The following is a 27,972-nucleotide window of genomic DNA, read 5'->3' as shown; positions in this document are numbered from 1 at the left end:
AAAAATAAAATTAATTCTTGATTCTTAATTTTCTTCATTCCTTCTTTTTTTCCTCTAATTTTGTTTTCAAACATGATTGTAAATCAAAATTGTATCTATGAATAATTGGACTATGACGTCGAAATGAATGTCATTTTTTAAAAATAAAAATTATACAAGTAAAAAAAGTTAATTTACATTTTAGATTTGATTATATGTTCATCTTTCTCACCTTTTATTATTTGTATTTAGACATAAGAAGGTGGACTTCTATTATTATATTTTAAATAATTGATTTGTCTGTTTCGTTTATGATGATTTATTATTTATTCATTCAAATTGTTATTATTTTAAGACATGATTGTCCAACATCTTTTTCTAGGAAAAACTTAAATTACTATTATTTGATTTAGAGTGATGCATAACCTAAAATATAATGCAATGTAAACCAATTTTGAGGTTGTAGTGTTTGTCATTTGTCTTGTGAAAGAATAAAATATGGAAATAACATGTTTTTTGAATGGAATATAAATATGTTATGAAATAAATTAGAGTTGTGTGAGCATAATATTGGACTGAAATTTTTTTATTATTGTAAATTGTTTGTATGTGTTAAAAGATAATGTGAGGCCCGAGGTCGAAGAGGGCGGGAGGTGATCGCCGGTCCACGAGGTTGTACGGACAATGAGCGGCTCCTGACAGGTTTCTAGGAGGAGGGAACATGAATGAACCGATCTTACACCGGAAGGAGAGGGATTCCGAAACTGTTCAGGTATGAGACTGTGCAGTTGAGGAGGGTTTAAAATATTTGATTGGTACTACTCATATCAAGAAGGTGCATCTTCTTTTCGGTAGCTCATCACATAAGAACTCCAAAGTTAAACGTGCTTGACTTAGGACAATTGTGGGATTGGTGACCTCCTGAGAAGTTTCCTAGGGTGCGTGTGAGTAAGGACATAAGCACATTGGAAAGACTCGTCTCGGTACAGTGAGGACAGTCGTCGAATCTAGGACGTTACAGATAAAGCTGAAAACTTATTCAAGTATGAGTTTAGTTAATTTACAGGGAAAATATATGTCTAAACATAAAGAGAACTTTAGATAACCAAACAATAAACATCACAAGTTTCATTTGAAATTAGAACTACTAAGATAATATGTTGTCAATGATGTTGAAAGATGTTGATAAACCAAGTGAGATTTCAAAAAATAAATAAATAAATAAAATGATAGATATTAAACCATGGTTTTTTGAAATAATAGATAAACTGTGAAATAACATTTGTTATTGAACAATATGTGAAAAAATTATGTTTCTTCATTAATAATTTACAAATTTACGACCAATATTCGTAGATTACTCAAATTCATTACCCACGTGTAACACATGTGTTTTGTTATTAGCATAATGAAAAATATAAGTATGTCACGATATTTTATACGATATACAGTGTAATGATATTCATAATGAGTTGTTGACATTTAGTTGACTATGCTTAACAGGTTGTAGCGTCAAATAAAAAACAGGAGCCAGCTAGCTTTTTTAGTGTATTTTATGGAAAAGATTCTTTCGGATCATGTGTTGCATTTTATTAGTAATTTACTGACTATTTTAATTTTATTTTAATTTCTGAAAGGTCAATTGGTTAATTATTTTGTAACTATCACATGGGAAGTAGTCATAATTTTGTAAAATAATTTGATATTTTATAAGATATACAGCTAGTTTTTTTTATTAAAAAACGCATTTTAATCTTATAATAATAAAATACAAATAAGTCACTCATCATACATATATATATATATTTACACTAGTAGCAAAACACGTGCGTTGCACGTGGATAACGAACTTAAGTACGTTATGAATATTGATTCTAAATTTGCAAATGAACGTAGAAACATAATTTTTCACAAATTATTCAATAACATATATTATTTCACAGCTTATTTTTCTTCGATTAAATTCAGCAATCATAACATCATATTTAATTTTTATGTTTCTTTTCATCGTCAGATTTGATTTTGATTATTCTCTTTAATGCTTGTGTGTTTTTTACTATGATCTTCCTGTTTTGTTTATTTGAGTCGTTCACGATTTGGGTCTAAAAACAATTGGAAAAAAATGGAGTGATTAAAATAGATATGATGTATATATTAATTTTAAAATTATTGATATAATTACTTGAAATAAAAATTATGAGAAAATACAAGAAAATTCAAAAGCAGATAATATATTAAAAAAAAACTCTCTCGAGATAAGGGATGTAGATATATATTTTATTAAGGAGGCAAAAAAAATTCAAAATAATTCATAATCGAAAAAGTCCAAAATATAACGGTATTTTTTCCTTTAAAAAAAACTAATGGGACACATCGTAATTTTTAGATACAAATATTAATATTTCAAATGTTACTAAATGTTTTTAAAAAATTTAAGTCATAACATCATAAAAATATAAAAAAAAATGTGCATATATTCACATAATTCTAAAACTAATTTAGAATATATTTATATCACACACAAAATATATATAATCATTAAAAAGTAATATATAGAAAAACAATCTTTTGAGTACTGTCGAATATTACAAAAAACAATTAAGCTACAAAAAATATGTCGCTTTACCAAAAGTTATAACCGGGGTAACAATGTAACGTTAACTAAAATATTTTAAAATCGTAAAACAACTCAAACGTCACATTTCGATTGTTCTACCTTGCATAAACAATTATTGCACCTAACAAATATGATATGGATGTTATTTTATATTCTAGAAATCATTTCTCTAAATCAAATTTATTCTCACTGATCAAATAATTTCATCGAACACAGTAATTTTAATTATTAATAATAATTTAAACACAAATATTAATTATTAGGATGACCACCCTATGCCCTCACCTATGTTCCATTAAATTACAATCATAGTAATAATGCACCATGAATTGGTTAATATAACTTAGTAAATTTAATAAGTGAGTAATATTAAATAACAATTTTGTTATTTTGAAATGTGAAAAATAGTTTTTATATATATAAATTCATCATATATAATGATAAATTAATTAATACGTAGAAAAGAGAAAAAATTGTTTTTTATGTATGTAATGTAAAGCGAGTTATATATCCATACATGGTACAAGGTTTTCTACCTCCGCAATGAGAGGTACAAGTAGCAAAATCACAATTAAAAAATAATTTCAGAAAAATATTGAAAAAATGCAATCACATAATAATTTTACGTTAAAAAAATATTCTTAGAAATAATCTTTAACATATTTCAATATCTATAACATATATGATGCTTCTTAGTTCATATTTTAAAATCAACTTATTATAAAATTGACGTATTTATATGTAAAATAAAAGATAAGATAAGATATAAATATTAAATATTCATTAGCAATCATAAAAAAATACACTCATTTTAGTAACAAATTTTAGTAGCAACAAAGAAAAATAATGGGTAAATTGATAAATTCAATATGCATTAATATTCAAAGGCATTTAAGATAGACAATAAATTACAAAAGAACCCATAAAAAACTATTGATTTAATTTGCTAAATTAAATGAACAAGGGTATATTAGAAAATTCACATTAATATTCAAAGGCATTTAAGATATACATTAAATTACAAAAGAACCCATAAAAAAACTATTGATTTAATTTGCTAAATTAAATGAACAAAGGTATATTAGAAAATTCATATATTTATATGTATGTTAAGATTCTTCGACTTTTTGTTTGATTCTTATCCTTCTCAATTGCAAAAAATGCACAGTCAAAAATGGACAAGGTCATTTGCTCATTTATAAAATAATAATTCAGAGCCAAAAGAAGGTTAAATACTAAATTTTTTCTTTCTTTCAAAAATACCACGTGATATACTATCTTCTTCCAAAAACTCTCGACTAAAGGATGGTTGACGCTGCTGCAACAATGGCTTTGGAAACGCTGCGTGATCTATTGATCGAAGAGGTGAAGTTCTTTTCAGGTGTCGAAGGTCAGGTTATGGATCTTGGTAGGGATCTTCAAAGGATGCGCGATTTCTTGAAGGATGCCGACAAGTGGCCGGACAGATACGACTCTGCCATCGTGCGTGGTCGGGTTTCAGAACTTATAAATCTGGCAACAAGCGCTGAGGATGTTCTTGAAAAATATGCTGTTGAAGTTGCATCAAAAAGAGGAGCCAAGAATTTGAAAAAAAGGCTCAAAAGATTCACTTGCATATTGGGTGAGTGTTTGGCTCTTCACGAGATAGGGAAGGAGACCGGAGGTATTATGTCTCGCATGGCTGAACTCACCAAAGACCTGGAGTCTATACGTAATACGTCAAGTTTCGAATGCAATGACGATCAACGATTGCAAAGGCAGACATACGGTCATGAGATTGAAGAGCACTTCGTTGGGATGAAGAAAGACATAGATCGTCTTGTGTTGCATATGAAAAATATGGATGATAGATCATCTCGAGTGATTTCTATATGTGGGATGGGTGGTTTGGGGAAGACCACTCTTGCCAGGAAAATTTACCAACACAAGGATGTACTATTCTGTTTTGAAGCTCGTGCATGGGTTTGCATTACGCAGAAACTTCAAGCAAAAGCTATTTTCCAGGAAATATTGAGGCAACTTCTTCCAGGAGAAAACAATGAACGAATAACGAGAATGGAGGAAGGTGAATTGGGGAGAGAACTATATCATATACAGAAAGAGAAGAAATGTCTGGTGGTTCTTGATGATATATGGAAAATCGATCATTGGAATATCTTAAAGAAAGCATTTCCGATTGAAGAATCGAAATCCAAAATTTTACTCACCACTCGAAACCAAAGGGTTGCAGACGCAGGATTTGTCCACAAACTAGATTTATTGACGGAGGATGAAAGTTGGGATCTGCTTCAAAAGATAGCTCTTCCCATCCATCAATCTGAAGGTTAGTTTTATTCTGTGGGTTGATCGATACTTATAATAACCAAAATCCAAGTCCAACAAAATAGATCTTTCTTATATATATTTTTCTTTTGTTTAGTCAAGAATCACATTGGGAAACTAATTGCGTCCTTAAATATTGAGATTTTGACTATATTTTGTAGCGCGAGAATTTTTCTTTTCTTTACACGGCTCACCCTTCAATTTTTGACAATATTTTGTAGCCAACTCGAAACAGTTTGAAGCTATAGGAAGGGAATTGGTACGCAAATGTGGGTGTCTACCCCTAGCAGTATCCGCTATTGGTGGAATTTTGCGAGGACAACAAAATCCAGGGGACTGGAATAAGGTCCTCAAGAATATGGATTCGCACCTGAAGCACGGGAAAGGTGTTGATGCCAATGATAAAAGGGTAGAACAGGTGCTAAACTTGAGTTACAACGTATTGCCTTACTACCTAAAATTATGTTTTCTGTATTTAGGATGTTTTCGAGAGGACGATGATATTGAGGTGGAAGATGTGTATTTGATATGGATGGCAGAAGGATTGATTTCATCAGACGATAAAGGGCGAAATGAAACTCTTTGGGATGTTGCTGAACGTTATTTAAATGAGCTAGCAAGCAAATGCATGGTTCAGGTGAAAATGAGTACTCGGGGATTTAAATCATGCCGTCTTCATGATTTGGTGAGAGATCTATGTCTGTCAAAGGGAAAAGAAGAAAAGTTTTTTGAGGATTCTCAAAGAAAAATTCGAAGATTGGCTATCAATTTGGACGATGACGATGCACAGTTTAAAAATGCAAACTTACGATCTCTTCTATTGCTATACAGATCGAGACCTGATCATCATGATATTACTAACATTTGGAAAAATCTACTCAGCAACGCATTGCTCAGATCTCTCAAAGTCTTGGTATTGGAGAACTGCATATTTGAGGATGAAAAGTTACCTCGTGCCGTAAGAAAACTAGTGATGCTCAAGCATCTGAGTATAAGAGGTAGCATGGTCGTGGAGTTGCCAGAATTTGTGTGCAAACTACCATGCTTACAATCATTGGATCTACGAGCGGCAAGTTCGATTACATTACCAAGTTCGATTGATAATATGGGACGACTGAGGCATCTCTTTCTGTATCTCCCAACGACAATTGATGGTGGGAGACTGAGACTCGATGGCTTAACGAAATTCGAGACATTTATTGGGTTCAGTAGTAAGGTCTTTGATACCAACCATCTCCTCAAATTAACCAACCTCCAACGTTTTGATGCGGTTGTTCATGATTTAGAAAGCCTTTCCGTGGTTGTTGATCACTTCACTAAACTCAAGGATCAGCTTCGGGAGGCAAGATTAGAAATTAATGTGAGGGATGATTTGAGTTCCGAACAAGGTTCACGTGTCATTGATTCGTTAATGCATTGCCCACTCAATTATTTGTCAATTAAAGGGAAATTGAGGAGATTGTCGGCTTGGGACCCTCAGTTACTCCAGAATCTTGTTTCCTTGTCGCTTTCTTGTAGTGAAATTGTGGAAGATCCGATGGAAACACTACAACATCTTCCCACGCTACAAAGTCTTTGGTTAGGCAATGACGCATTTGTTGGCACAGAAATGGTTTGTGGGAGTAAAGGATTTCCTCAGCTCAAGATTCTTGTACTTCGGAGATTGAGGAATTTAGTGGGATGGAGAGTGGAAGAAGAGGCAATGCCAAATCTTTCGGTTCTCGGGATCGGTGATTGTCCAAAATTGGAGATGATTCCAAAAGGAATAATTTCCATGGCTTCCATCACAAAGCTGGTCATTGGACTCATGCCCTCTAATTTCATGCTGCGGTTGAGACCAGGAGGAGAAGATTACCCCAAAATCAGTCATATACCATTCCTTAATTTGTACTATCAGTAAGGTCATTTTTCTGCTGAAATTTACCTAGTTACCCTCATGTTTTTATCTTGTATACAAAACATTTTGGATTTGTGTTATTCCAAACAAAAGGGCGCTATAGACCTTTTAATATACAATGACATAATAATTAATATATTCTTTTAATATATAATGACATAATAATTAATATCTTTGTACCCATTCTACACTTTATCCGTCAAATACTGAAAATTAATATATGTTTTATTTATTTATTTTAACATATTTGATATTTTATATCAATAGAACTTTTAAAGGATGAATATTCCTTGAGATCAAATACCTTGCAACAGTGTAGAAATTCATCTTGGAAGCAACAAAAAATGTGATTGCCGAAAAAATTGTGCAACGGTGTAGAAATTCATCTTGGAATCAACGGACCAAATTATCTTTTTTTTTTTTTTAGGGGAAACTTGTAATATTATTGCATCTAATCATCCTTTACAAATTGAACCAACCAATAAGGGAAATTCCCATTCACCCATACAACGGGTGAAGGGGAAGAAAAAGTAAAACGAGCCATAGTTTGGTAATTATAATATAGAAAATATTTTATAATTCCAATATCCAAATATTTTAAAAATTATTTTTAAAATAAGACATCATATCTTTTAAACTCCTAAAATAACTCATAAGATATCAGAGTTTATAAGTTATTTCAAATATCTTTTGCAGTATAGGGATCGGAGGTGAATTCAAAAAATTCTACAATTTTAAATGACTACATTTTAGAGGATTAATTGTTAATTCGAATGCTTGATACAACTACACATAATTGATTGAATTTGGATATAATGATTTATGTTTAAAATAAAAATTCAAGAAATACTTTTCAAATGATTTAATTTCGAGAGAACCTGAAATTTGTTATATGCTAGACACGACTCAATAAATTGATATGAAAAGAAAATGAAATCTATCTAATAAAAAAATCCAAACAGATTGAATTTAAAGCCCAACTTTAAAATCATTTCATTTCAAATACTTCGATCTACTAATGTGCTTCGCATGGATTTGGATTGAAGTAATTCAATCCCTGCTCCAAATTTATTTTGCTTTTTTGAGTATTTTTGAATTCTTTAGATTTCAATTAATCCATTTATAGTTTTATCTTAAACAACTATCATGAGAACCAAAATGTATTTGCATGGTAGCAACAACAAGTTTATCGTCAAAAAAGAAAAAGAAAAAAAATTGTATAAGTTTTTCGACTTATAGCTGGTTGAGCCAAAAACTTATACAATTTTGCTAATATTGATATTATTTTATTATGATTTTGATTATGCTAATACTTAGTTATACATGTGATATTTGCATAAATTGTAATGAAATAATTGAATTCTATCTTTTCAGATGTTTTTTTGCGTTTTATTAATTGCTCAATAGTGATTAGTTGAATATTCGATTTGCTTGTCTGTCCACGTGTAGTTCATGTTCTCTATGTTGTTTTTCCGTTCCAACATGTTGATGTTCATGTTTAATATCATCTTTGGACATAAATTTAACTTCTTAGTTGCAATCGATTTTTAATAACTTAACTCATTTTCAATTTCGGTCTGAAATTTTTTTCACTTAACTTTTAAGCATGTAAATTTATTTATGTATTTGTATGAATAATGACTTCAATAAACGTTGGTGTCATCTAGTGGTTAAAAAAATTAAATTGTTTACCAAGCGTTTATCTCTATTGCTTCATTACAATAAGAGTTTAATAGCATTTCTGTTGTAGCTGATGATTGTAGTTGTGTGACACCTATAATATTTTATTTCATTAGAGTATTTATATTTTTTGTGAATATGAAGTATGTAAAATAATTAATAGTTTTAATTATTACTTAGATAAAACGTTGATCTCTTGTTGCAAAATGCTACAATTTCATTAATGTTTTCTTCCGTTTTCCGTAAACTTCCTTCGTTTTATGCATGCGATGTCGTCCCAAAAACTTAATGTCATTGTCTCTAGTCTGTACCATACATTTGATCTTAGATTAAATATCAATTTTGAATAATTTAAATTCTTTTTTTGAAAACAGTGCATAGATGATCAGTATTTCTCTTTTAAAACCTTGTCATTTTTCTTACCTCGAGAAACAACTCAAATGGTTGACCTTATTCACAATTCCAATTATATTTGTTTATGTAAATTTTGACATTAGTTACATATGATGCAAAACATTTAGAAAATACTTAACAAATGTTACCAATATCTTTATTTATTTCATCACCCACTTCTGCAAATGATTTGAAGTTAATTTTGCATATAAAATTTGTGGTGTCTGAAACTAGTATTAGTAAAAATATAATATATGTGAGACAGTTACACGAATCAATTTTGTGATATTGATTTTTTGTTTGTCCGATTGTGTGTATAAGAGCTATTAATTGCATCCTATAGTAAAAACTTTACGTTTAATTTTTTTTGTTTAAAAATAAAATATATTATTCTTAAAATAAAATATCACGAATGCTATCCGGATTCTTCAAAGTCTTGACTGGTTTAGAAACTCGGCCCAATCTGACCTGTTGCGTCCAGCTATTTCGCAGCCACTTTACCATTTAACATTGAAAACAAAATATAAACTAAAAAAAGAAGAAGAAGAACTCTCCCCATTGGATGCTGCTCTGTTCTTTATCACGTTAATAAAGGAATACATTTATATGTCATAGGCTTAATATATTGTGGACTGCGTGTGTGTATGCGCTGACATTGTAGTATGTTGTTCTGGCTAAGATACATAATATTTATGTTTTGAGGATTCGGAAGTGTTTGTTTTGGCAATTGTGGGATGGTTTTTCCTTTCCTTTTTTTGTTTTTGTTTCTTTTATTAGGACCTGTGATGAGTTGGTTTGGTTAGATATCTGTGAAGAACTTGGCCTTTTATTGTTTGATTCACTTTTCTTTTGATTTTAATTAGAAATGGTTAGTTGTATGTCTCTGGTAGATATCTGTTAACCCCAATACCGATAGGGGCTTCACGTAAATTTTTTTTGTCTCCCTCTCATTTGTTTGTTTGTGTTTTCCAGGTCATTGTGGTTCAGAAAATCGCTGTACTCTGGTTTCGTGAACCAAAATGGCTGAAGATGGGTCTAGAGTTTGGGCTGATCAGACTAAAGTTGGGCTTGTTTTGACTAACCCTAACAGAACAGATACAAAACACCGATTGTCTGGTTCGGTCATAAACATTATCCTCCGCAAAGATGCACAATGGTAAGTTTAGTTTTCTAATTTGTTCCCTTCGTTTCTGATCTCGGTTATGATTCCTTTCGGTTTTTTTACCTATTATTTTGTTGGATGAATGGTTTTTTTATACAAATTTGTTTAATTTTTCTGTTTTTAGTTTGTGGGAACGCTGCTGCTTTGCCACTTCTTGCAGGAGTGGCATGTTTTGCACTTGTATGTGCGGGTTTTTGTGTTTTAAATTCTCAAACGAGACATTATCCGGCGAAGAATTCTCGAAGGAGACGTTATCCGGCGAAGGTATGAAGATTCAGAAGTTTTTTTTTTAGTTCTTGCACTGACTAACGTGCTGTGATAAGCAGCGTTTTGATATTAATACTCAAGCAGCGGAGACGAGGGAAGATAGAATTAGTCAATTGCCAGACGATGTCATCTCTTTAATCATCTCGCGATTAACTACCAGGGGTGCGATTAGGACAAGCGTCCTGTCGAGGAGATGGAGGCATATTTTTACCTTCATGAACAAAGTCAAATTTTGTTGCGCTGATGTGTACGATGGTTCTATTTGTAATCCTGGGAGTGGCTGGAGCCAATTACAAAGGAAGTTTGTGGAAAGAGTGGATACCTTTTTACAACATCATTCTGGTTCTAAAATAATGTCCTTTGAATTGGTTTGTTGTTTTCGTGGATGCATCTTGGACAAATTTAGGGAGTGGATGAATTTTGTTGGCACATCGGGAGTGGAACAGCTTACCCTTGGATTTTGCTGCTTTAACAATCTGCATCTGAGCCGCTTTCCTGTTTTCTCTACCGATTTTCTTCCTGAACCATCGTCACTGAAACATCTATGGTTGCGGGGTGGTTCTTTTCTAACACCAAAAAAAAATGCTCTCAGAGTTATTGAATTGGATAGGATTGCTTTCACCTCTGAGGCTGTACAGTGCATGTTATCGAATTGCTCGAGCCTCCAATTGTTGAACCTAAGGTTTTGTGCGCTTCCCACCAAATTACTAATTCATGGTCCTCATCTCAAGTTAAAGAGTCTGATGATATGTCACTGTGAAAATGTCAAAGAGATAGACTTGTCTGCCACCAATCTAATTAATCTTGAAATATATAACCTGACTATACTGAAATTGTCCTTTTCTTGTGTACCCTTGCTGCAAACTTTAGTTATTGAGTTCTATGGCAGCAAAGTAGCTCATTATGTATTTGGAAAAATTGCCGAAGATGTACCTCATCTTGAATCCATGACTTTTACGACTCGTGCCAGCTTCTTTGAGGTGTGAGAAATCTCTTTTCACTATTTATCCATTCTTTATTTCCTTGCAAAATATTTGGTTTAGTTCTTGCGTTTGTCTCAGGGATGCAAACTGGATCAAGTGATTAGCAAGCTTAGCAACCTCAGACATTTAGTTTTGATATTAGAATACTACAATAAGCTCGATCTGCTAGAACTCGCTGTATTCCTGGATTCATGCCCCCTTCTACGCAAATTCCAATTATCAATGGTATTCATCACATTGCACCTACACCTTGCTCCGCCATGATAATGTGTTTTGACTTTGTGATTTGTGGCTTATATTTCTATTGGTTCTTGTGCGTGTAGGTGGAAATGTCAACATTTAATCTAAAACGATCACGGGAGAGAATGGTCAGGCGTGACACTCAATTGAAAGAAGTGGAACTTAATGGATTTAGTGGGACGAAATGTGAGTATAATTTTATTTTGTATATCCTTAAAAATGTTGTCTCCCTCGAACGATTGGTACTCTCCCCGGGTACTGTATCCTACAACATATGTCATAGACGTTGGATGGCTCAAATTACTGATCCAAGGAATGCCGAGAGGAGACGTCAAATTATCCGTGAACGGTTGCAAGGACAGTCCATTTCTAAGAATGTTGAGATTATTACCTTATAAAGTAAGCAATTTGAAATCATAGATAATCTAAAAGTCAGTTTCAACCTTCATTTAAAATAGATTTATGAACTTTTATTGTATTTTGCTGTGATTTTAATTTATTATACTTTGTTGAAAAAGGACATTTTTTTTTTGAATGATGTAATTTGTACTATTCAGGAGTAAAAACTCGAGCCAGATTAAATCTTATTTTCCACTCAATGTTGTTTTGTCCCAGTATTCAAAAAGACAAGTATGTATTCAAACCAAGTATAGCATTATTGGCTAGATTCGGTCATCAAAGATATTAAAGAGAAACATGGTTGCACGGCTATAGAAAGATCTAATTCAACTATGTAAACCAAGAAATTAACCAAACTAAATCTGGATATCTTATTCTCTGATGCATTAAGCTACATTATTCTAGGAGTACTACAGCAGAGAATAAGCTTTACATCCTCTAAGATTCTAACAAACAAGAATTCCATACTCGTTGGATATAACAAAGCTGCACTCTGGCTCTAAAAAAGCTTGCTGATTCTTCTATCCAACGATGCTCGATTAATGTGAAAATTCTCCTCATCTCTATCATGGCACCCCATATTGAATTTCTGGTAATTTTGTCTGCTTTATTATGTTCAAGATTTTCCTTTTCTCCCTTTGTTATTCTCAGGAGAGAATGGATATACAAGTAAAAATTCTGGTGTCATTATGCAATCGATGGATGCACTAATATGTGATTGATACTACCAAAACAATCTTGACCACCAAATAACAAAAAGGGCTTTTGTATGTAAACATTGCTTGAAACAATGACATCTGAACGTTATCCAATCACCTAGGAAGCCATCTCTATGGCTCCATTCATATGCAAGAGAGTTTTCCAACTGTCTCTATCTAGTAAACTTGGGGAAACCGTGCTCTGAACTACTCGAATCAGTATGCGACTTCATTATTGACTCAGATGCATTGAAAAATGCGTATAGTCATCCATCTTTTGCAATTCAAAGGACCCTGCACCAAAAGTGCATCGTTGCCATGCCACCATACAGGGTCGAATTTACATCCTGTTTTCAATCTTCAATATATGAGAGCTGAACCATCTTTTGCAATTCAAGATTTCCTTGTTGAGTATTCAACACGATACCCAACCCAATCATCAAGCTGCGATACAGAAGAAACGGTACCATTAATTAGTCTAAATGCTGAATCAATTTTTTCCAAAATTATCCGAGAACGTTGTGGAAAATTCATGTGCAAGATTAGTACCCGCACAGCCACTAATAAAAAAAATGGGCTGAAAAAACTCAGGTTCACACTTCACACTGAAGCGCTCAAAACTCGAATCGGAACCTAAGGCTCATCATCAGAATCACACGAGAGAGATGTAATCAGAGTCACACGAGAGAGAGACATTGATCCTGTTCTCTCCCTTGAGCCTTGAAAAAGCATTATCTTCATCCATATTATAAAACTGTCTCCCACTCCATTATACGAAACATGTTTACAACGGTGAAATATGGTTCAATCCTGATCTGTGAACTTTTTTCCAAAAAATTGTCTCCAGCAGGCTGCATGACGTAAGCTATTGGTGGCAGAGAACGAAAGGCAGAAATAAGAATGGCAATAAATGACATGCATTTACCAAATCATTAAATGCAAACAAACTGTTTGCACATATATTTTGAGATGGAGAGTGTCACATGCAAACATGCACCAACTTACGTGAAAATAATAAAATCTAACTTCTAGAAAACACAACGATTGTAAGTTCTAAATTTGATCGTATAATGCCAAAAACAAAAGAAAAACTAAAGAACTACTGGAAATGGAAGGATATACTCCTAACATAATTTATTTTTACAGATAAACTGAAGGAAAATTACTTGAACTACTGGAATATTGAATGAAAACTATAAAAAGCTTGACTAAGATTATTAAAATTTGGAGAGAGTTTTGTAGATTTTGTTGATGAGTTGAGTTGTGTTCTTTAATCTGCCGATGTATTCCTTTCTCTGCAAAATGGTCGAGCGGTTCTTCCACATGGATTGTCCTAGTTTTGAATTAGTGGTGGCAAAATATAACACTAACCGTCAATCCGACACGACCCAAAACGAAAAAAAATCAGGTTTTGGTTGGGGTTTTACAGGTTTGGGTTGGGTGGGTTAGGATTAGAGCCAGGTTAGACGGGTTTCAGGTTGAGTCGGGTTGGTCGCGGGTTGACCCGATTTTTTTTTTGAAAATATTACCTATATTTTTATATATTGTATGTTTGAACAAAATTTATTGTATATTTATATGATAAATTTGCATCATTTAATATTTATTTACTTTTTCTTTAACAATGGTTTATTTGATTTAGTAAATATACTTTTAATTTTCTACCATTAAACTTTCAAATTTAAATCGAAAATTTTGTTATTATGTGTTTAAATTAAAATATTATTATTATTTTTTATTTTTTCGAATTTTTTTCATTAATTTTTTTAAAAAAATAAATAAAATTCGGATTAGACGGATTAGACAGGTTCGTGTTCGGTTTACTTCAGGTTCGGGTTGAAAAAAAAATTGCACAGGTCTTCGAGTTGGGAAAATTTTTTTGCGCAAGTTGACCCGAAACCCGACCCGATTGACCCCTATTTTGAATCATATTTACTAATAGACCCTACACTTAAAAGAATTGCTTATAAATAAATAAATAAAAAATTGAAAAATCTGACTTCAACCCAAGAATAGGAACACCGGTCAGCGATGACAACCAAACTCCAAAGTCGTCAGACAGGTGGCGCCATTGTGCACCACCTTCGAACCACCATAACCCACCTTCGCCACCGCCTCTTACACAACGGACCCGGCACCCTAGACGAACTCCTTGACAGGCACATTTTCAAAAACGATAAAAAACGCGACGATGAGGAGAACGAACTCCGTAATCAGCAAAGACTTACCAGCACAAGGCGGGAGGTGCTGAGTTTGTATAGAGATATCATCCGAGCTACCCGATTCTTTGTTTGGCCAGACTCTCGAGGCATTTTGTGGCGAGATGTTTTAAGAGAAAATGCGCGGAAGGAATTCGAGGATGCACGGTTTGAGAATGACCCAGAAATCATAACGAGGTTGATTATTGGAGGAAGGGATGCTGTGCAGGCAGCAATTGATAAGGTGGTTGAGAAGCAAAAACGGCAAATCGACAAGGAGAGGGATGATTTCCGCCCGTGATGAATTTGGGTAATGATTTTCAATTGAATTCAAAGTTGAACTGCATTTAATCATTTTTCTGTTCATTTAGTTTTAATAGGGTTAATATGATTATAAGAAATTCATGGATTTTGGATTAAGGGGGAATCTTTTTTCATTTCATTTCTTGTTCTAGGATCATTAGTTAATTGTGCACTCAGATTTACTATTTTTTGATGTGTTTTTCCTTCATTATGGCCTCTTTCAAAGGTAAACTATATTAGTTAATGATTTGGTGATCGGAAATTTTTGGACACAGGCAGGAGTTATTGTTTCTCTTTACAACCTTCTGGATTTGGATTCCTGATGTGTGGCAAATATTAAAATTCCGGACGTTGAAAAGGGTCGGGCTTGTAACAATAGTACAAGAATGTAAATGAACCGAGTTGACCCAGTATCACGAAAAATATAAGGCTCGAATAAATAGCTTTATTGGAAGCTTGAATATTTAGTTACTCTTGACTCAAATTCAGCTCAAATGTCGTGTTATCCCGTGATATCGAATGAATACTTGATTTTGTTATTATTTTAGAATGTTTCACTTTTGCTTCGAGGTTGACAAAAAGTATGAATGCATCAAAATTTTGGAAGTCCCTTGATATTTCATCTTGACCTGTCTGAACCTATTAGATTTGTTTTAAATTCGTTCTTGCTGTGAACTGTTATGCATATCTCCGTCGCACTTTGTTTTATTAAAAAGTCTTGATTCAAACTTTATAGTAGTTTCAGTTAACATGTCGTGGCCATTACTTATTCTACTATTTTTTTTAATATTGACTCAGTTGCCTGATTACAGTCAGTAACCATGTGTCACTTTACTACGTAAACACATAATTGCCGCCATTATACAAGTCTTGGTCCTAAAACTAATTGAGGTTGGCTTCATGGATCTCTGCTTTCCATCCTTCTCAGTTTGAAATTTGCATTGTTCTTAAAATGAGATTCAGTGCCTTATCATTTAAACACGCTATTGAAGTAATATTTAGCCTTGAACATTGGCATGCCATTGATCCTAAGAGTGAGAATTAAGAATTGTGTTTCCCCTTTTCATTACATCAGTGTTGATATCCATTTTTAAGATTATAAAATCAATGTTTGTGATAAATTTGTGGTTTGATTACTATTCAGGTGGGATATACTGCTGAACTGGTGATATTTGAGGCACTCAAAGGGAACCAAGCATTATTATTCTCAGCAACTGAAGCTGCCGTGATGGTTCTAACTTCTAAGGGCCGATGAATTAGTAACTTGTTCCTTGTGAATAATGGAAGGTAGAATATGAAGTGAGGTGTGATTGGAATTTTCTTTAGAATGAATTCGGATGATTTATCCTCTATAAAGAGGTGAGAATGAACTTTGTCTCGAGGTCAGTGAATTTCAATATTGAGAAAGTTTCGTTGACAATTCGTCAGTTTCTGTATAGATTTAGATGAGATTTTGTCGATGTAAAGAAACAAGTTGGCCTTGCGGAGACTGATTACACGAGTAATGTAGTTGCCATACTTGTTTGATGATGAGTTCTTACAAAAATCAGGGGATTTTTTCCTCCAAGTTTTGGCTGCTGATAATTGACGAGCTCGGTGCCACAGTGCAAATCAGCTTGGTCCAATTCTTGATTCTGGTGCCCCAAGCAATGTGACATCCCTCTCGATGTCAACCCGATCGTCACATCCTATGCTCACTCGAGCAATTAAGCAGGTACCCAAAATGTCGTCTGAGTTTGATATTTGGCTTCGATGCGTATCTCATGACCATTTTCCCAGAACTATCATCCCCTCCATGAATACAAGAACTCATTCCAACAATTTTTTTATATCCGATTCAAAATCAAAATTAATGGTATATTTTTTTTCTTTTTATCGGATTTAAATTGATTGAAGATATATGATTAACAATCTTTTTAAAAAAAATATTAAATTTTTGTAAAAAATAAATAAATTCTATATGTCACATCAGGTGGCTTTTCATACGGATGATGAGCAGATTAGACCGTCGGTTTTTTAACAGCTCTCAAAGACATCACATTTATAAAAATCGAGACGGTGGGTAATTTCTTATTGATAAAAAATAAGTTGAATATTTTTTAAAAAAACTACGAGAACACCAAAATTAATTATTGTGGAAGTCTCTTGGTTAATAATATAGTACCGATATTGTATTTTAACTAACAATAATTATATTTTTTTTATGTATTGAGTGAGAGGGAAATAGGAAGACTATCTAATAACACCAAAAATTGATTAGGACGTAGTCATGTAACTTGTTCATGATATATATCCAAATGTATAATACCATTAGTGACGTTAACTTCAATAGGAAAAAATTATACAAAGATATATAAGTTAATTATTAATTTTTTCATATTCATAATTGTAATTTCTTATTAATATTACTCAACCAAAAATATCATTTTCATTACAAACAATCTTGAATTGAAGCAAATTGTCGATCTAAAAACAAGAAAAACACAAAACAAAGAAATCGTTAAAATCTTTTACTTTTATAGAAAGAATAACTATGTATTTCGAAATTAACTCTTCAATGTTTTAATTTTAAATTATTTATTTATTATCAACTTCCGATGCATAAATTATATTTCAATGTTCATTGATACCCCAGGATATCCCGGGTCAGGGGTGATCCGAGACGATTGGTGATGTCTACAAAGAAGCCCAGGCCACGGACAACCCGGGATATCTAGTAGTTAGCTCAAGGACATGGAGGATCTATGGAAAGGGTTCATCAGAAGACCGGGCCAGTAAACGTCCGGGACATCTTCTCTCCCGGGCTATTGGGCGCCCGGGCTCTCATGCAAACTTCCGGGAGACTTTCTTCTCGAGCCACCTCAATGTGAACACCACACTCAAGTGTCCTAGTAAGATAGAGTGTGGGCGGCTGTCCCATCTCTGACATCAATCCAAGTGATTGACAAGATCAGGTAGGCTGGATGTGACTAGTATGAGATTTGACATGTCAGAATATAGGGTACAATCAGCCGACATGCTATAATTAGTAGGTAGCACGTAGAACGAGATCATCATTACTTCTCCTACTATAAATACCAGGTTCCTTTCTTTACATTGACTCCTCTTTTCAGATATTGAATACACCATCCATTGCTCACAAACTTTTTCATCCACACCAATATCACAACCATCACTTAGTTATATTGGTTTTTTGTTGAGTCATTCACTGACTTAAACATCGGAGTGGCCACGTCGGACACCTCTCCGGCGCCTATTCACGAGTTCATCTCCTTGTCTGCAGGTCACAGGGAAAGTCATATCTTACACTGCTCTTATTCCTTTCATTATCTTGATAGCAGATCCAGTGAAGCACCCGACCCGACTCATCCATTTCACCCGGATCGCATCATTCATATTAGAAATCATTTACAAACTATTATCATCGTAGAATAAATATATCTTACCAGCAAACCAACCCGATGGATCGATTCTATAACACAATAATCATAGGAGAAAAGAAGTGGGGAAAATTTGTAAATTTTAAAGGACTCAATAAAAATACACTAAAAATACAAGCCCCACATTAAAAATATTGTTCAAAAAGTTAGAGTCTGAGTCGAATGACATTTCAACCACCATGCAGTCCACGAGTTGATGACAAATGTTGAGGTCACGTTCGTCATTTGAGAAGATACCCCCATGCAGCAGAAGTCCTAATATGAAAATTCGATTAACTAAGAGGGGTTAAATGTAAATTCTTACTGTGAGATTATATTATTATTAGGAAGATATCTACAACAGCCTCTTCAACACACCACTAAAGTTAGTCATCAGAAGTAAAAGAAAGGAATTTCTTCATTCCTCTGCAAATTAAATTATCTACAAATAATCTGTTTTTCTTTCTGGGTTTTTGGTATTTTCAAATCTCTCTATTTTCTTTCGGTCATTTTATTCATGAAAATAGACAAAGATTCATCTTTAATACCTGAGTTGGGGTGCAGGCTAGTTTGTATTGCTTACACATTTGTTCTTTCTCTGTGCGTTTGTTCTATGAGGAGTTCTTGGTCTTCCCTTCTGAATCTATATGGTTTTGTATTCGAGTAACTTGGGCTTTTATGTTATTGTCTGCTGTTATGTGGATATCGAGAACTATTTTTTGTTACAATTTTTTTTTCTGATTTGTGCGTGTTTTTTTATCAAACTTATTACAGAGACTGAAGCGTTGGAAGTAAAAGGAATTTTTTTTTTATTGAAGATCTGAGTTTTGCATTCTGTACTGCTGGACGGCCAAACATGTCTCAGACCAACTGGGAAGCTGATAAAATGCAAGTGTTTTTGTTTCTTGAGTTCCAGTAATCTTTTTCCGACGTTCTTTTTGCCTGTTCTTTTCATGTCTTTTTGTTTAAAGGGGCTTTCTTTTTTCTTTAAAAAATTATTCATATAAAAGATTTATGTTCTTAAGTCGGCTTGGGTTGCTTGCTGAATTTGGTAAGCTTTTTGGTACTTGTGTGCCTTTGACCTTTCGTGCGTGTTACTGGGTTTGTGCGTGTGTAGAGCTGTGAATGTGATGATTGTTGAGGTTTTGGTTTATAGGAGAGGGATATCAGTGTCTGTCTTCTATCTTGTCTATTTAGGAATTTAGGATATTGTTACTTCAGAAGTTGCTGTTGCATTGTTCTCATTCGGGTTTTATGCCTCCTCCCTGTTATGCTTTATGGTGATTTTTTGAATATCTTATTACAGGTTGGATGTGTACATTCACGATTATTTGGTAAAAAGAGATTTGAAGGCATCTGCTCAGGCTTTTCAGGCCGAAGGAAATGTTTCATCTGATCCCGTTGGTGAGTATAAGTAAAGATGAGCGAAAAGAGTGTATGTTCTAGGTGTTTGCTTTCTTCTAACTAATTGATGTTTCTTCGTGTGTTTCAGCAATTGATGCTCCCGGTGGTTTTCTCTTTGAGTGATGGTCTGTGTTTTGGGATATATTCATTGCTCGGACAAATGAGAAGCACTCTGAGGTTTCTGCATCTTACATTGAGGTTTGCAAAATGTTTGTCCTGTCAAGATGCATTTACTTTCTCCTTGTGTCTGAATCTATCAGAAGCTAACTGTTTCTAATGTCAACTTTATTAGGAGCTGTTTCACTAACATTGAGGTGGCTATGCTTCCCTACTCCCTTTTTTGGACTGGGTTTTGGAAAAAAAATTCTCCTTCTTATTGCCTATGACATGCAGAATGAACAACTGGTCGATGTACAATAGAATACATTTTTTTATATTTGTTTAGTGTGCAGTAGTTTTCTTGTTTCTTGTGACCAGGCAGTTGTCTGCTATAGGTTTTAGTCTAATTTCTTTACTTTTTTTGAGCACGTGTGTCCTAAAGAGTTTCTAGTCAGTATGATCAACTGAAAGCTTTTCAACTGCATTGCTTCTTGTACAACCATATGAGAAGAAATTTTTCTGCACTCATTCGGTTTCTTCCACATTTTTTTGTGTTCCAAGTATCAAAACTATATTCAAGTGTTTGTACGAAATAGAGTCTTGTACCATATTCACAATAGGAATTCAAACAGCTGTCTAATTGTCTGACTACTCTTGTTCTGGAAAAGTGATGGGAGACATCATGGTGCTGTAATCTGACCATTAGCTTCCGTTTTTTGAAAATTGCAGACCCAATTAATGAAATCAAGAGAACAGCAGCAACAGCAGCAGCAACAACAACAACAACAACAACAACAACAACAATCTCAACAGCCACAGCATCCACAGCAGCAAATGCATATGCAGCAGCTTTTATTGCAGAAACAGGCTCAGCATCAGCATCAGCAACAGCAACAGCAACAGCAACAGGCGCAGCATCAGCAACAACAGCAACAGGCGCAGCATCAGCATCAGCATCAGCATCAGCATCAGCAACAGCAACAGCAACAGCAACAGCAACAGCAACAGGCGCAGCATCAGCAACAACAGCAACAGGCGCAGCAGCGTCGGGAGGGTGGCCACCTCCTGAATGGCACAGCTAATGGAATCGTTGGAAATGATTCTTTGATGAGACAAAACCCTGGCACTGCCAATGCACTGGCAACTAAGATGTATGAGGAAAAATTAAAGCTCCCTGCTCAGAGGGATTCTTTGGATGATGCTGCATTAAAGGTACAAGTTACCCTTAGAGGTATGCATACATTCAGGGTTTACTTTCAATTGCTAACATTATGGTATTTATTTTCAGCAAAGATTTGCTGATAATGTGGGTGGGCTTTTGGATTCGAATCATGCCTCAATCTTGAAACCAGCTGCTGCAGCTGGCCAGCCTTCTGGGTAGGTTCACCAAGTCCTCCCTCTCTATCTGTGTCTATCTTATGTGTGGGTGTGGGTGTATGTGCATTCAAACAAGGAGGTTGTATGCGTTTGCTTTATATTTGAAGGAGTGAATGTTGCCAACCTCCTGGTTGTACCTCGTCTATTTATACCAAAAGATGGACACTGAGTAATTATTTCTGGAATATCTAGTATTGATTTTTATTTCTACATTCTTATCTGAAAAAAATCCGTTTTCAGGCAAGTGCTACATGGTACAGCTGGTGGAATGTGCCCCCAAGTGCAAGCTCGAAACCAGCAGTGTCCAGGGTCTACACCAGTCAGTATTTTATCCTTTGATTCTTTGGGAAGTTTTCCTTGGGTTTAGTCTGGGATACATTTGTTCATACAGCTGATTGAACAGGAAATCAAGACTGAAATGAATCCAATACTGAATCCCAGAGCTGCTGGTCCAGAAGGGTCTCTGATTGGAATTCCTGGTACTCTTATCCACTTCTTGGTTTTGAGTTACCATCAGTGTTGTATATTTATTTGTGTAACACTGTGGATAGGTGGATATAGTTTTTGTTGTTCTTACTCACAGTGTTCTAAATTTCGGGCTACGTCAGGTGCTAGTCGACCGCACCGAAAAAGTGCTAGTCGGCCAGCGTACGCGGCCCTAGGCACCAATCAATCGTCTAGGTGCCGCAGTCAAGATTTTTTTTTTTGGGCTTTTAGATTTAAAAGCCCAATAAGGAAAAGAAGCCGGTGTCTCATTTGTTGGCTTGCCCCAACAATTAAAAACCCAGTTTTATAGACCCTAAGGCCTAAACTAACGCCCAAGAGGCAACAAGAAAACCTAATATGCGCCATGCAGTCTGTAGATCGTTTCTCTTCTGTCGAATATTGTTCAATCTTAATCATTTGAGCCAAGGGGGAGAGTCTGTGATTTGTGGATACTTGACATCGTGGAATCCGCCCAGGCGCTAGGTTCTGGCGTCCAACTAGCGTCTAGCGAATGTTAGAACCTTGCTTATTCAATATAGTGAAGAATAATATGTTGTTGTAACTTGCGAGTAACATATCTAACACATGATATAAGGGCGAACTCTGCCTACATAAACATATAATTGAAACAAAGTTGTGCCACGGAGCAGTAACTGATTGCAATGCCTATGACATTCTGTAGTTAATTCCATTTCTCTTGTTCTAGGGTCCAATCAAAGTGGTAACAATCTGACACTGAAAGGATGGCCGCTAACTGTAAGTATATTATTGATTTACCATTTGTAGCCTCTTATTATTTGGTGAAATACCGCATGATTATAATGCAGTTTTCAAAGTGCTCTTAAGCTGGTTTTTACTATGGAACGCAATCCATCATTGGTTATGATGGTTGGAGGGGTAGGGTTATCAAGCCTCTTTTACTTCTTGTTCCTTTCAATCTTCTCTATAATTACTTTTGACCATACATAGTTATTACAAAAATGCATGGTTTGCGATGACTTTAAGAACAAATTTTTTCATCTCAATCAATATTGACCCCTTGCCTGAATGATGTGTCTATCATATTATTTACCATTTCTTTGTGGAGAGGTCTAAGGTTGTATGACTTGGTCAATTCACCGTTCTGCTTCGAGGCTCTTAATTGGTCTAATTACATTTCCATTAGGTTTTGTTCAATGAGAATCAATAAACTCTTTTAAATCTTTATTTTTTGAAGGTAGGAATATGCATTAAAAATCCCTTTGCAGATTCAAACATTCGTCAATTGCCTTTTGTCCCAAGTTTTTTGCCTGCATATCTCTTAGTTTTCTTCCATTTGGCAGGGTCTTGATCAGCTTCGCTCTGGACTTCTCCAGCAGTCAAAGTCATTTGTGCAGGGGCCTCAACCGTTTCATCAGTTACAGATTCTAACACCTCAGCATCAACAACAGCTTCTGCTTGCACAGCAGAATTTAACTTCGCCTTCTACCAATGATGCAGAGAGCAGAAGACTGAGAATGCTTTTAAACAATCGAAGTATGTCTATGGGGAAAGACGGCCTTCCTAATTCTGTCGGTGATGTAGTTCCTAATATTGGGTCTCCTCTGCAAGCTGGCATTTTACCTCGTACAGATCCAGATATGCTAATGAGGGTGACTTTTCCTCAGTTGATATCTTAGTTGTGCTCTAAGTTTGCTGCCATGTTTTCTTTTTGGTTGACTTACTCCTCTCACAGAATCTTCTCGAAAAATCAAGCCTTGTGACTGATCTCATGAATTGTATAGTGAATGAAGTCTTTAATTTGTTGTGCAGTTGAAATTGGCCCAACTACAGCAGCAGCAACAGAACAATAATCAAACACAGCAGCGACTTCAACAACTTGCTCTCTCGGGTCAGCAACCTCAGAGTTCGAATCACAATCTCCAGCAAGCTGGAATTGTTGCTGGTGATGGCAGCATCTCGAATTCTTTTCGTGGAAATGATCAGGTCTATTCTTGTCTACATTCTTGGCAATAATTATTTCATATCCTGTCATATTTTATATTGCATTAGATTCTTTACATGGAAATGATCATGTCTTCCTTTTCTGTATCCTTTTTAAATGTTTTCTGTATTTTTTAAGCCCTTGCATTTTTATATTCTTTTCTTGGATTACTTATCTGTTGGAGTTAATTAGCACTTTATTGAACTATTATCAATAATGATTTATGTTTGGTGGCTATGAAATATTTTCTGATTAACTATTGGATTGAAAATTTTACTTTCAGAAATGTTATTCAGATTAAGCATGGAGCATAACGATATATATTATCTACTTAGACTACAGAATTTTTTTGGAAAAACAAAAATTAGGAAGGATGGTAAAACTGAACCTGAGGTTCCAAAGTGTCATCGTGCACGTTAGACAGTGAACTCAATGGTGGAGCATTGTGATTGGGATGTTGGGCTTTCTCCTATTCTGCTAAAGTTGGACTGAGAATACTTCGAGTTGCATAAAAAAAGAAACAAACAGTGATACTAACAATACAATTATCTGCAAAGTTATGCTATCATGTATAAGGGGCTGGTGAATCGATTCTGCTCGGTGATCATGTATGTTGGTACGGATGATATCGGAACTAGACACGTGAAATATATGGCTAACCCAAAAATAGAAAGGCCTTCTTTTTGCCATTGGACATCAAAAGCCATACTACAGTACTTATACCATAAAGTTCTTGCGCCAGCAGAAAATACAATTCATAGATGTGGTTCTTAATTAGCCGTTACTGAATTTTATGAAATATAAAGTTTAGAGTATGTGAAGATTCGTAATGTTGTCTTTTATGAATTTCAAGGCTTCAAAAAACCAGACTGGGAGAAAGAGAAAGCAGTCTGGGTCATCTTCAGGCCCTGCTAATAGCTCGGGAACTGCAAATACAGCTGGTCCATCTCCAAGTTCAGCTCCCTCAACGCCCTCCACCCACACACCAGGTGATGTAATGTCGATGACTGCTTTGCCACACAGCAGCAGTTCTTCAAAACCTCTGATGATGTTTGGAGCTGATAACACCGGTACTCTTACATCTCCATCAAATCAATTGGTGAGAATAGTCATCATGTTGGCATATTTGGTCATGATATTATTTGATAAAAACCACCGAATTTTTCATTGACATCCAATTTTTGCAGTGGGATGATAAAGANTCTGGGTCATCTTCAGGCCCTGCTAATAGCTCGGGAACTGCAAATACAGCTGGTCCATCTCCAAGTTCAGCTCCCTCAACGCCCTCCACCCACACACCAGGTGATGTAATGTCGATGACTGCTTTGCCACACAGCAGCAGTTCTTCAAAACCTCTGATGATGTTTGGAGCTGATAACACCGGTACTCTTACATCTCCATCAAATCAATTGGTGAGAATAGTCATCATGTTGGCATATTTGGTCATGATATTATTTGATAAAAACCACCGAATTTTTCATTGACATCCAATTTTTGCAGTGGGATGATAAAGACATTGTGCAAGCTGATATGGATCGCTTTGTGGATGATGTTGAAGACAACGTGGAGTCTTTTTTGTCCCATGATGATGCCGATGCCCGAGATGCTGTTGGCCGCTGTATGGATGTTAGCAAAGGTAAGTGAAAGGCTTTGCATTCAAATTTTCGAGCCTTCATTCTGATTTATTGGAATTTTGTGATTAGTAAGCATTTCGGAGTTGATTTTTGCCACATCAATTTGCAGTTTTCTATTTCGTAAGTCTGTTGATATGTGTGCCCTTGCCTGCTGATGCTCCTTTTTGAGACAAATAATTTCATGTAGATTTCTAAATTATTTCCCAAAGAATTATTGTTTGCGATTGATTTTGGCCCCTTCTTAAGGTTGCTGGGGTGGCCGGATTATAGTTAGAAGCTATAGGAGTCTATAGCTCTTAAAGGAAATAACAAAGTTTGAATCTTGGAGAGAAATTTGAGTTCTAGTGCTTGCTTGGATTTTCGTATGGTCTGATACGGACTTTATGAGATTTAGGTTTCACATTTACGGAAGCGAGTTCTGTTCGCGCCAGTCTTAGTAAAGTTATCTGTTGCCACTTCTCATCAGATGGGAAGCTGCTTGCTAGTGGCGGGCATGATAAGAAGGTGAGTGTCAAGAGTTCATGAAGTTTGGGGATTCAAGTAACAAAATTTTTGTGGTCTTTTAACTAGGGAAGCTCAAGGAGCATTTCGCTGGCGCAAATTTTCTTGCTCATGAAAGTAATCCAAAATGAACCAAATTGTTGCAGGCCGTTTTGTGGTACACGGACACTTTGAAGCCAAAATCTACTCTTGAAGAACACTCGTCACTTATTACCGATGTTCGTTTCAGTCCAAGCAGGGCACGCCTCGCCACATCTTCTTTTGACAAAACTGTCAGAGTCTGGGATGCGGACAATGTTAGTTGATGATTACTGTTACTATACCTTGACTAGTTATCGTGTCTGAAACTTCTTATCTGTACATTATCATCCTGTCATTACTAGAAATCCAATGATTAGATAATGTTATATCATTTATGAGATGGTTCTTTTCATTCCGTTCATTTTTTTCCCATTTCTTAGTGTTGAGTTGTGTTGCAGCCTAGCTATTCACTTCGTACCTTCACCGGTCATTCTGCGGGTGTAATGTCACTGGACTTTCATCCCAACAAAGAAGATCTTATATGCTCTTGTGATGGTGATGGTGAGATAAGATACTGGAGTATTACTAATGGTAGCTGTACAAGAGTTTTCAAGGTAAAAATAAATTAATTAAATTGAACTCGTAGAGTCAAACGTATTAGAGGAAAATTGTTTAGCTGAAATTTCGATTCTCTGGCTCGATAGGGTGGCACGGCCCAAGTCAGATTTCAGCCCCGTCTTGGAAGATATCTTGCTGCTGCAGCAGAAAATGTTGTATCTATACTGGATGCAGAGACTCAAGCTTGCCGGCATTCGTTAAAAGCCCGTTTTTTCCCACCATGAAATTTGGTGATTCTATAAACTATTTGGCCTTGATCATTCAAAAATGAATTTGCATCCATTGATTTTATTTTAGGGTCACACGAAACCCATACATTCCGTTAGTTGGGACCCGTCTCGAGAGCTCTTGGCCTCAGTCAGCGAGGATTCAGTGAGAGTATGGACTTTAAGGTCTGGAAGTGAAGGCGATTGTTTACACGACCTCAGCTGTAACGGCAACAAATTCCATTCCTGTGTTTTCCATCCTACGTATTCATCTTTGCTGGTTATCGGCTGTTACCAGGCAAGTCGAATATTTTTTTTTCGTAAATGATATAAATTTGCCATGAAGCATATATATCATGGACAAATGCCCTCAGGATTAACGTTTTGAAGAAGGGTATGTTTATGTCCAGTCATTGGAGCTTTGGAACATGTCTGAAAACAAGACCATGACTCTCGCCGTGCATGAAGGATTGATCGCGTCGTTGGCCGTATCAACAGTTGCAGGTTTGGTTGCATCTGCTAGTCACGACAAAATCGTAAAGTTATGGAAGTAGAGTCTAGATTGTTGTGTTCCCGGCATAGATTGTATCTTAGTTTCTCGCCGGCGTTCTAATTGGATCATCGTAACTTCATGTAGTTTCATGAAAACTCAGAATTAGGAACTTTGTACTGTTATTTGTTATTTTTAAAGTTTCTGGTGTCAGTTGTTGGTACAACCAATCTGCAACCAATTGAATGGATTTTGGGTTTACTTCTGACTGATTGTTCTAAATGATATAATATACTATGGCATACCAGCAAACACATTGAACTTGATACCATATGGATTGTAGCTGTTACTTTTCAATGAAAAAATAAACGATTATCGAAATAATATAAGAGGCAATTTGACGCATAATCTCGAAATCCCCATTCTACAAAAAATACATTCTTTGGTCGAGAACCAGAAGAACGTTGTACAGTTTCAACTCAAAGCGGGTTGAGGTGGTATTTTTTCAAAGATACATTTTTGAGAATGAACTCTTAACAATTAAACACGGGGCACCGACCTGGATTTGGAGATTGAGGCCATGTATAACCTCTCGTTGTTCAGTTGACTAGATTCA

At 35.2% G+C, this 27,972-nt stretch overlaps 4 protein-coding genes across 8 annotated transcripts; all 4 read left to right on the top strand.

The window, feature by feature from the left end:
- Window positions 1-3,842: 3,842 nt before the first annotated feature.
- On the top strand, window positions 3,843-6,894 carry LOC140987745 (probable disease resistance protein At1g58390). 2 transcript variants are annotated; one of them, XM_073456395.1, is made up of 2 exons: window positions 3,843-4,919; window positions 5,161-6,894. In XM_073456395.1, the coding sequence occupies exons 1-2, from the start codon at window positions 3,902-3,904 to the stop codon at window positions 6,816-6,818; spliced, it is 2,676 nt and encodes an 891-aa protein (XP_073312496.1). In that variant the 5' UTR covers window positions 3,843-3,901; the 3' UTR covers window positions 6,819-6,894. The 2 variants fall into 2 exon arrangements, with proteins under 2 accessions (XP_073312496.1, XP_073312495.1); XM_073456394.1 differs by having other exon boundaries at window positions 3,844-4,919; window positions 5,140-6,886.
- A 2,445-nt stretch (window positions 6,895-9,339) lies between these two features.
- Window positions 9,340-23,383, top strand: LOC140988942 (uncharacterized). Of its 3 annotated transcripts, XR_012177397.1 has the most exons (4): window positions 9,344-9,774; window positions 14,654-15,145; window positions 16,283-16,497; window positions 16,578-16,665. XR_012177397.1 is itself a non-coding variant. In XM_073458053.1 (3 exons), exons 1-2 carry the CDS (start codon window positions 9,754-9,756, stop codon window positions 15,134-15,136), a joined length of 504 nt encoding a protein of 167 aa, XP_073314154.1. In that variant the 5' UTR covers window positions 9,340-9,753; the 3' UTR covers window positions 15,137-15,145; window positions 23,246-23,383. The 3 variants fall into 3 exon arrangements, 2 of the variants coding, with proteins under 2 accessions (XP_073314154.1, XP_073314152.1); XM_073458053.1 differs by lacking the exons at window positions 16,283-16,497; window positions 16,578-16,665 and adding an exon at window positions 23,246-23,383 and having other exon boundaries at window positions 9,340-9,774; XM_073458051.1 differs by having other exon boundaries at window positions 16,283-16,665.
- LOC140988941 (putative FBD-associated F-box protein At1g61330) lies at window positions 9,891-12,858 on the top strand. 2 transcript variants are annotated; one of them, XM_073458050.1, is made up of 7 exons: window positions 9,891-10,044; window positions 10,175-10,314; window positions 10,402-11,297; window positions 11,379-11,525; window positions 11,624-11,726; window positions 11,824-11,939; window positions 12,760-12,858. In XM_073458050.1, the coding sequence occupies exons 1-7, from the start codon at window positions 9,908-9,910 to the stop codon at window positions 12,841-12,843; spliced, it is 1,623 nt and encodes a 540-aa protein (XP_073314151.1). In that variant the 5' UTR covers window positions 9,891-9,907; the 3' UTR covers window positions 12,844-12,858. The 2 variants fall into 2 exon arrangements, with proteins under 2 accessions (XP_073314151.1, XP_073314150.1); XM_073458049.1 differs by lacking the exon at window positions 12,760-12,858 and having other exon boundaries at window positions 9,893-10,044; window positions 11,624-12,096.
- On the top strand, window positions 18,942-27,621 carry LOC140988943 (transcriptional corepressor LEUNIG-like). Its single transcript, XM_073458054.1, is given in 18 exon segments — window positions 18,942-19,445; window positions 19,864-19,961; window positions 20,050-20,159; window positions 20,790-21,272; window positions 21,349-21,437; window positions 21,678-21,756; window positions 21,841-21,916; window positions 22,630-22,679; window positions 23,246-23,554; window positions 23,715-23,888; window positions 24,740-24,985; window positions 25,387-25,522; window positions 25,915-26,024; window positions 26,168-26,317; window positions 26,501-26,656; window positions 26,747-26,863; window positions 26,958-27,164; window positions 27,277-27,621. Coding segments are annotated over 18 exon segments (2,766 nt in total). The 5' UTR covers window positions 18,942-19,413; the 3' UTR covers window positions 27,421-27,621.
- Window positions 27,622-27,972: the final 351 nt, after the last annotated feature.

Source organism: Primulina huaijiensis, chromosome 11, assembly GCF_012295235.1.
Source record: "Primulina huaijiensis isolate GDHJ02 chromosome 11, ASM1229523v2, whole genome shotgun sequence".
NCBI classification, from domain to species: Eukaryota; Viridiplantae; Streptophyta; class Magnoliopsida; order Lamiales; family Gesneriaceae; genus Primulina; species Primulina huaijiensis.
The sequence above is the reverse complement of the archived record's forward strand: the minus strand, read 5'-3'. Positions and strand labels throughout refer to the sequence as shown.

What these genes read in the sequence shown, in the direction of transcription:
- LOC140987745 (XM_073456394.1), top strand. Translation starts at nt 3,902, where the DNA reads ATGGTTGACGCTGCTGCAACAATGGCTTTGGAAACGCTGCGTGATCTA. An exon ending in TCCCATCCATCAATCTGAAG is followed by an intron (nt 4,920 to 5,139) that starts GTTAGTTTTATT and finishes AATATTTTGTAG; the next exon opens with CCAACTCGAAACAGTTTGAA.
- LOC140988942 (XM_073458053.1), top strand. Translation starts at nt 9,754, where the DNA reads ATGGTTAGTTGTATGTCTCTG. An exon ending in TGGTTAGTTGTATGTCTCTG is followed by an intron (nt 9,775 to 14,653) that starts GTAGATATCTGT and finishes ACCCAAGAATAG; the next exon opens with GAACACCGGTCAGCGATGAC.
- LOC140988941 (XM_073458049.1), top strand. Translation starts at nt 9,908, where the DNA reads ATGGCTGAAGATGGGTCTAGAGTTTGGGCTGATCAGACTAAAGTTGGG. An exon ending in CTCCGCAAAGATGCACAATG is followed by an intron (nt 10,045 to 10,174) that starts GTAAGTTTAGTT and finishes TTCTGTTTTTAG; the next exon opens with TTTGTGGGAACGCTGCTGCT. An exon ending in GCAAATTCCAATTATCAATG is followed by an intron (nt 11,526 to 11,623) that starts GTATTCATCACA and finishes TTGTGCGTGTAG; the next exon opens with GTGGAAATGTCAACATTTAA.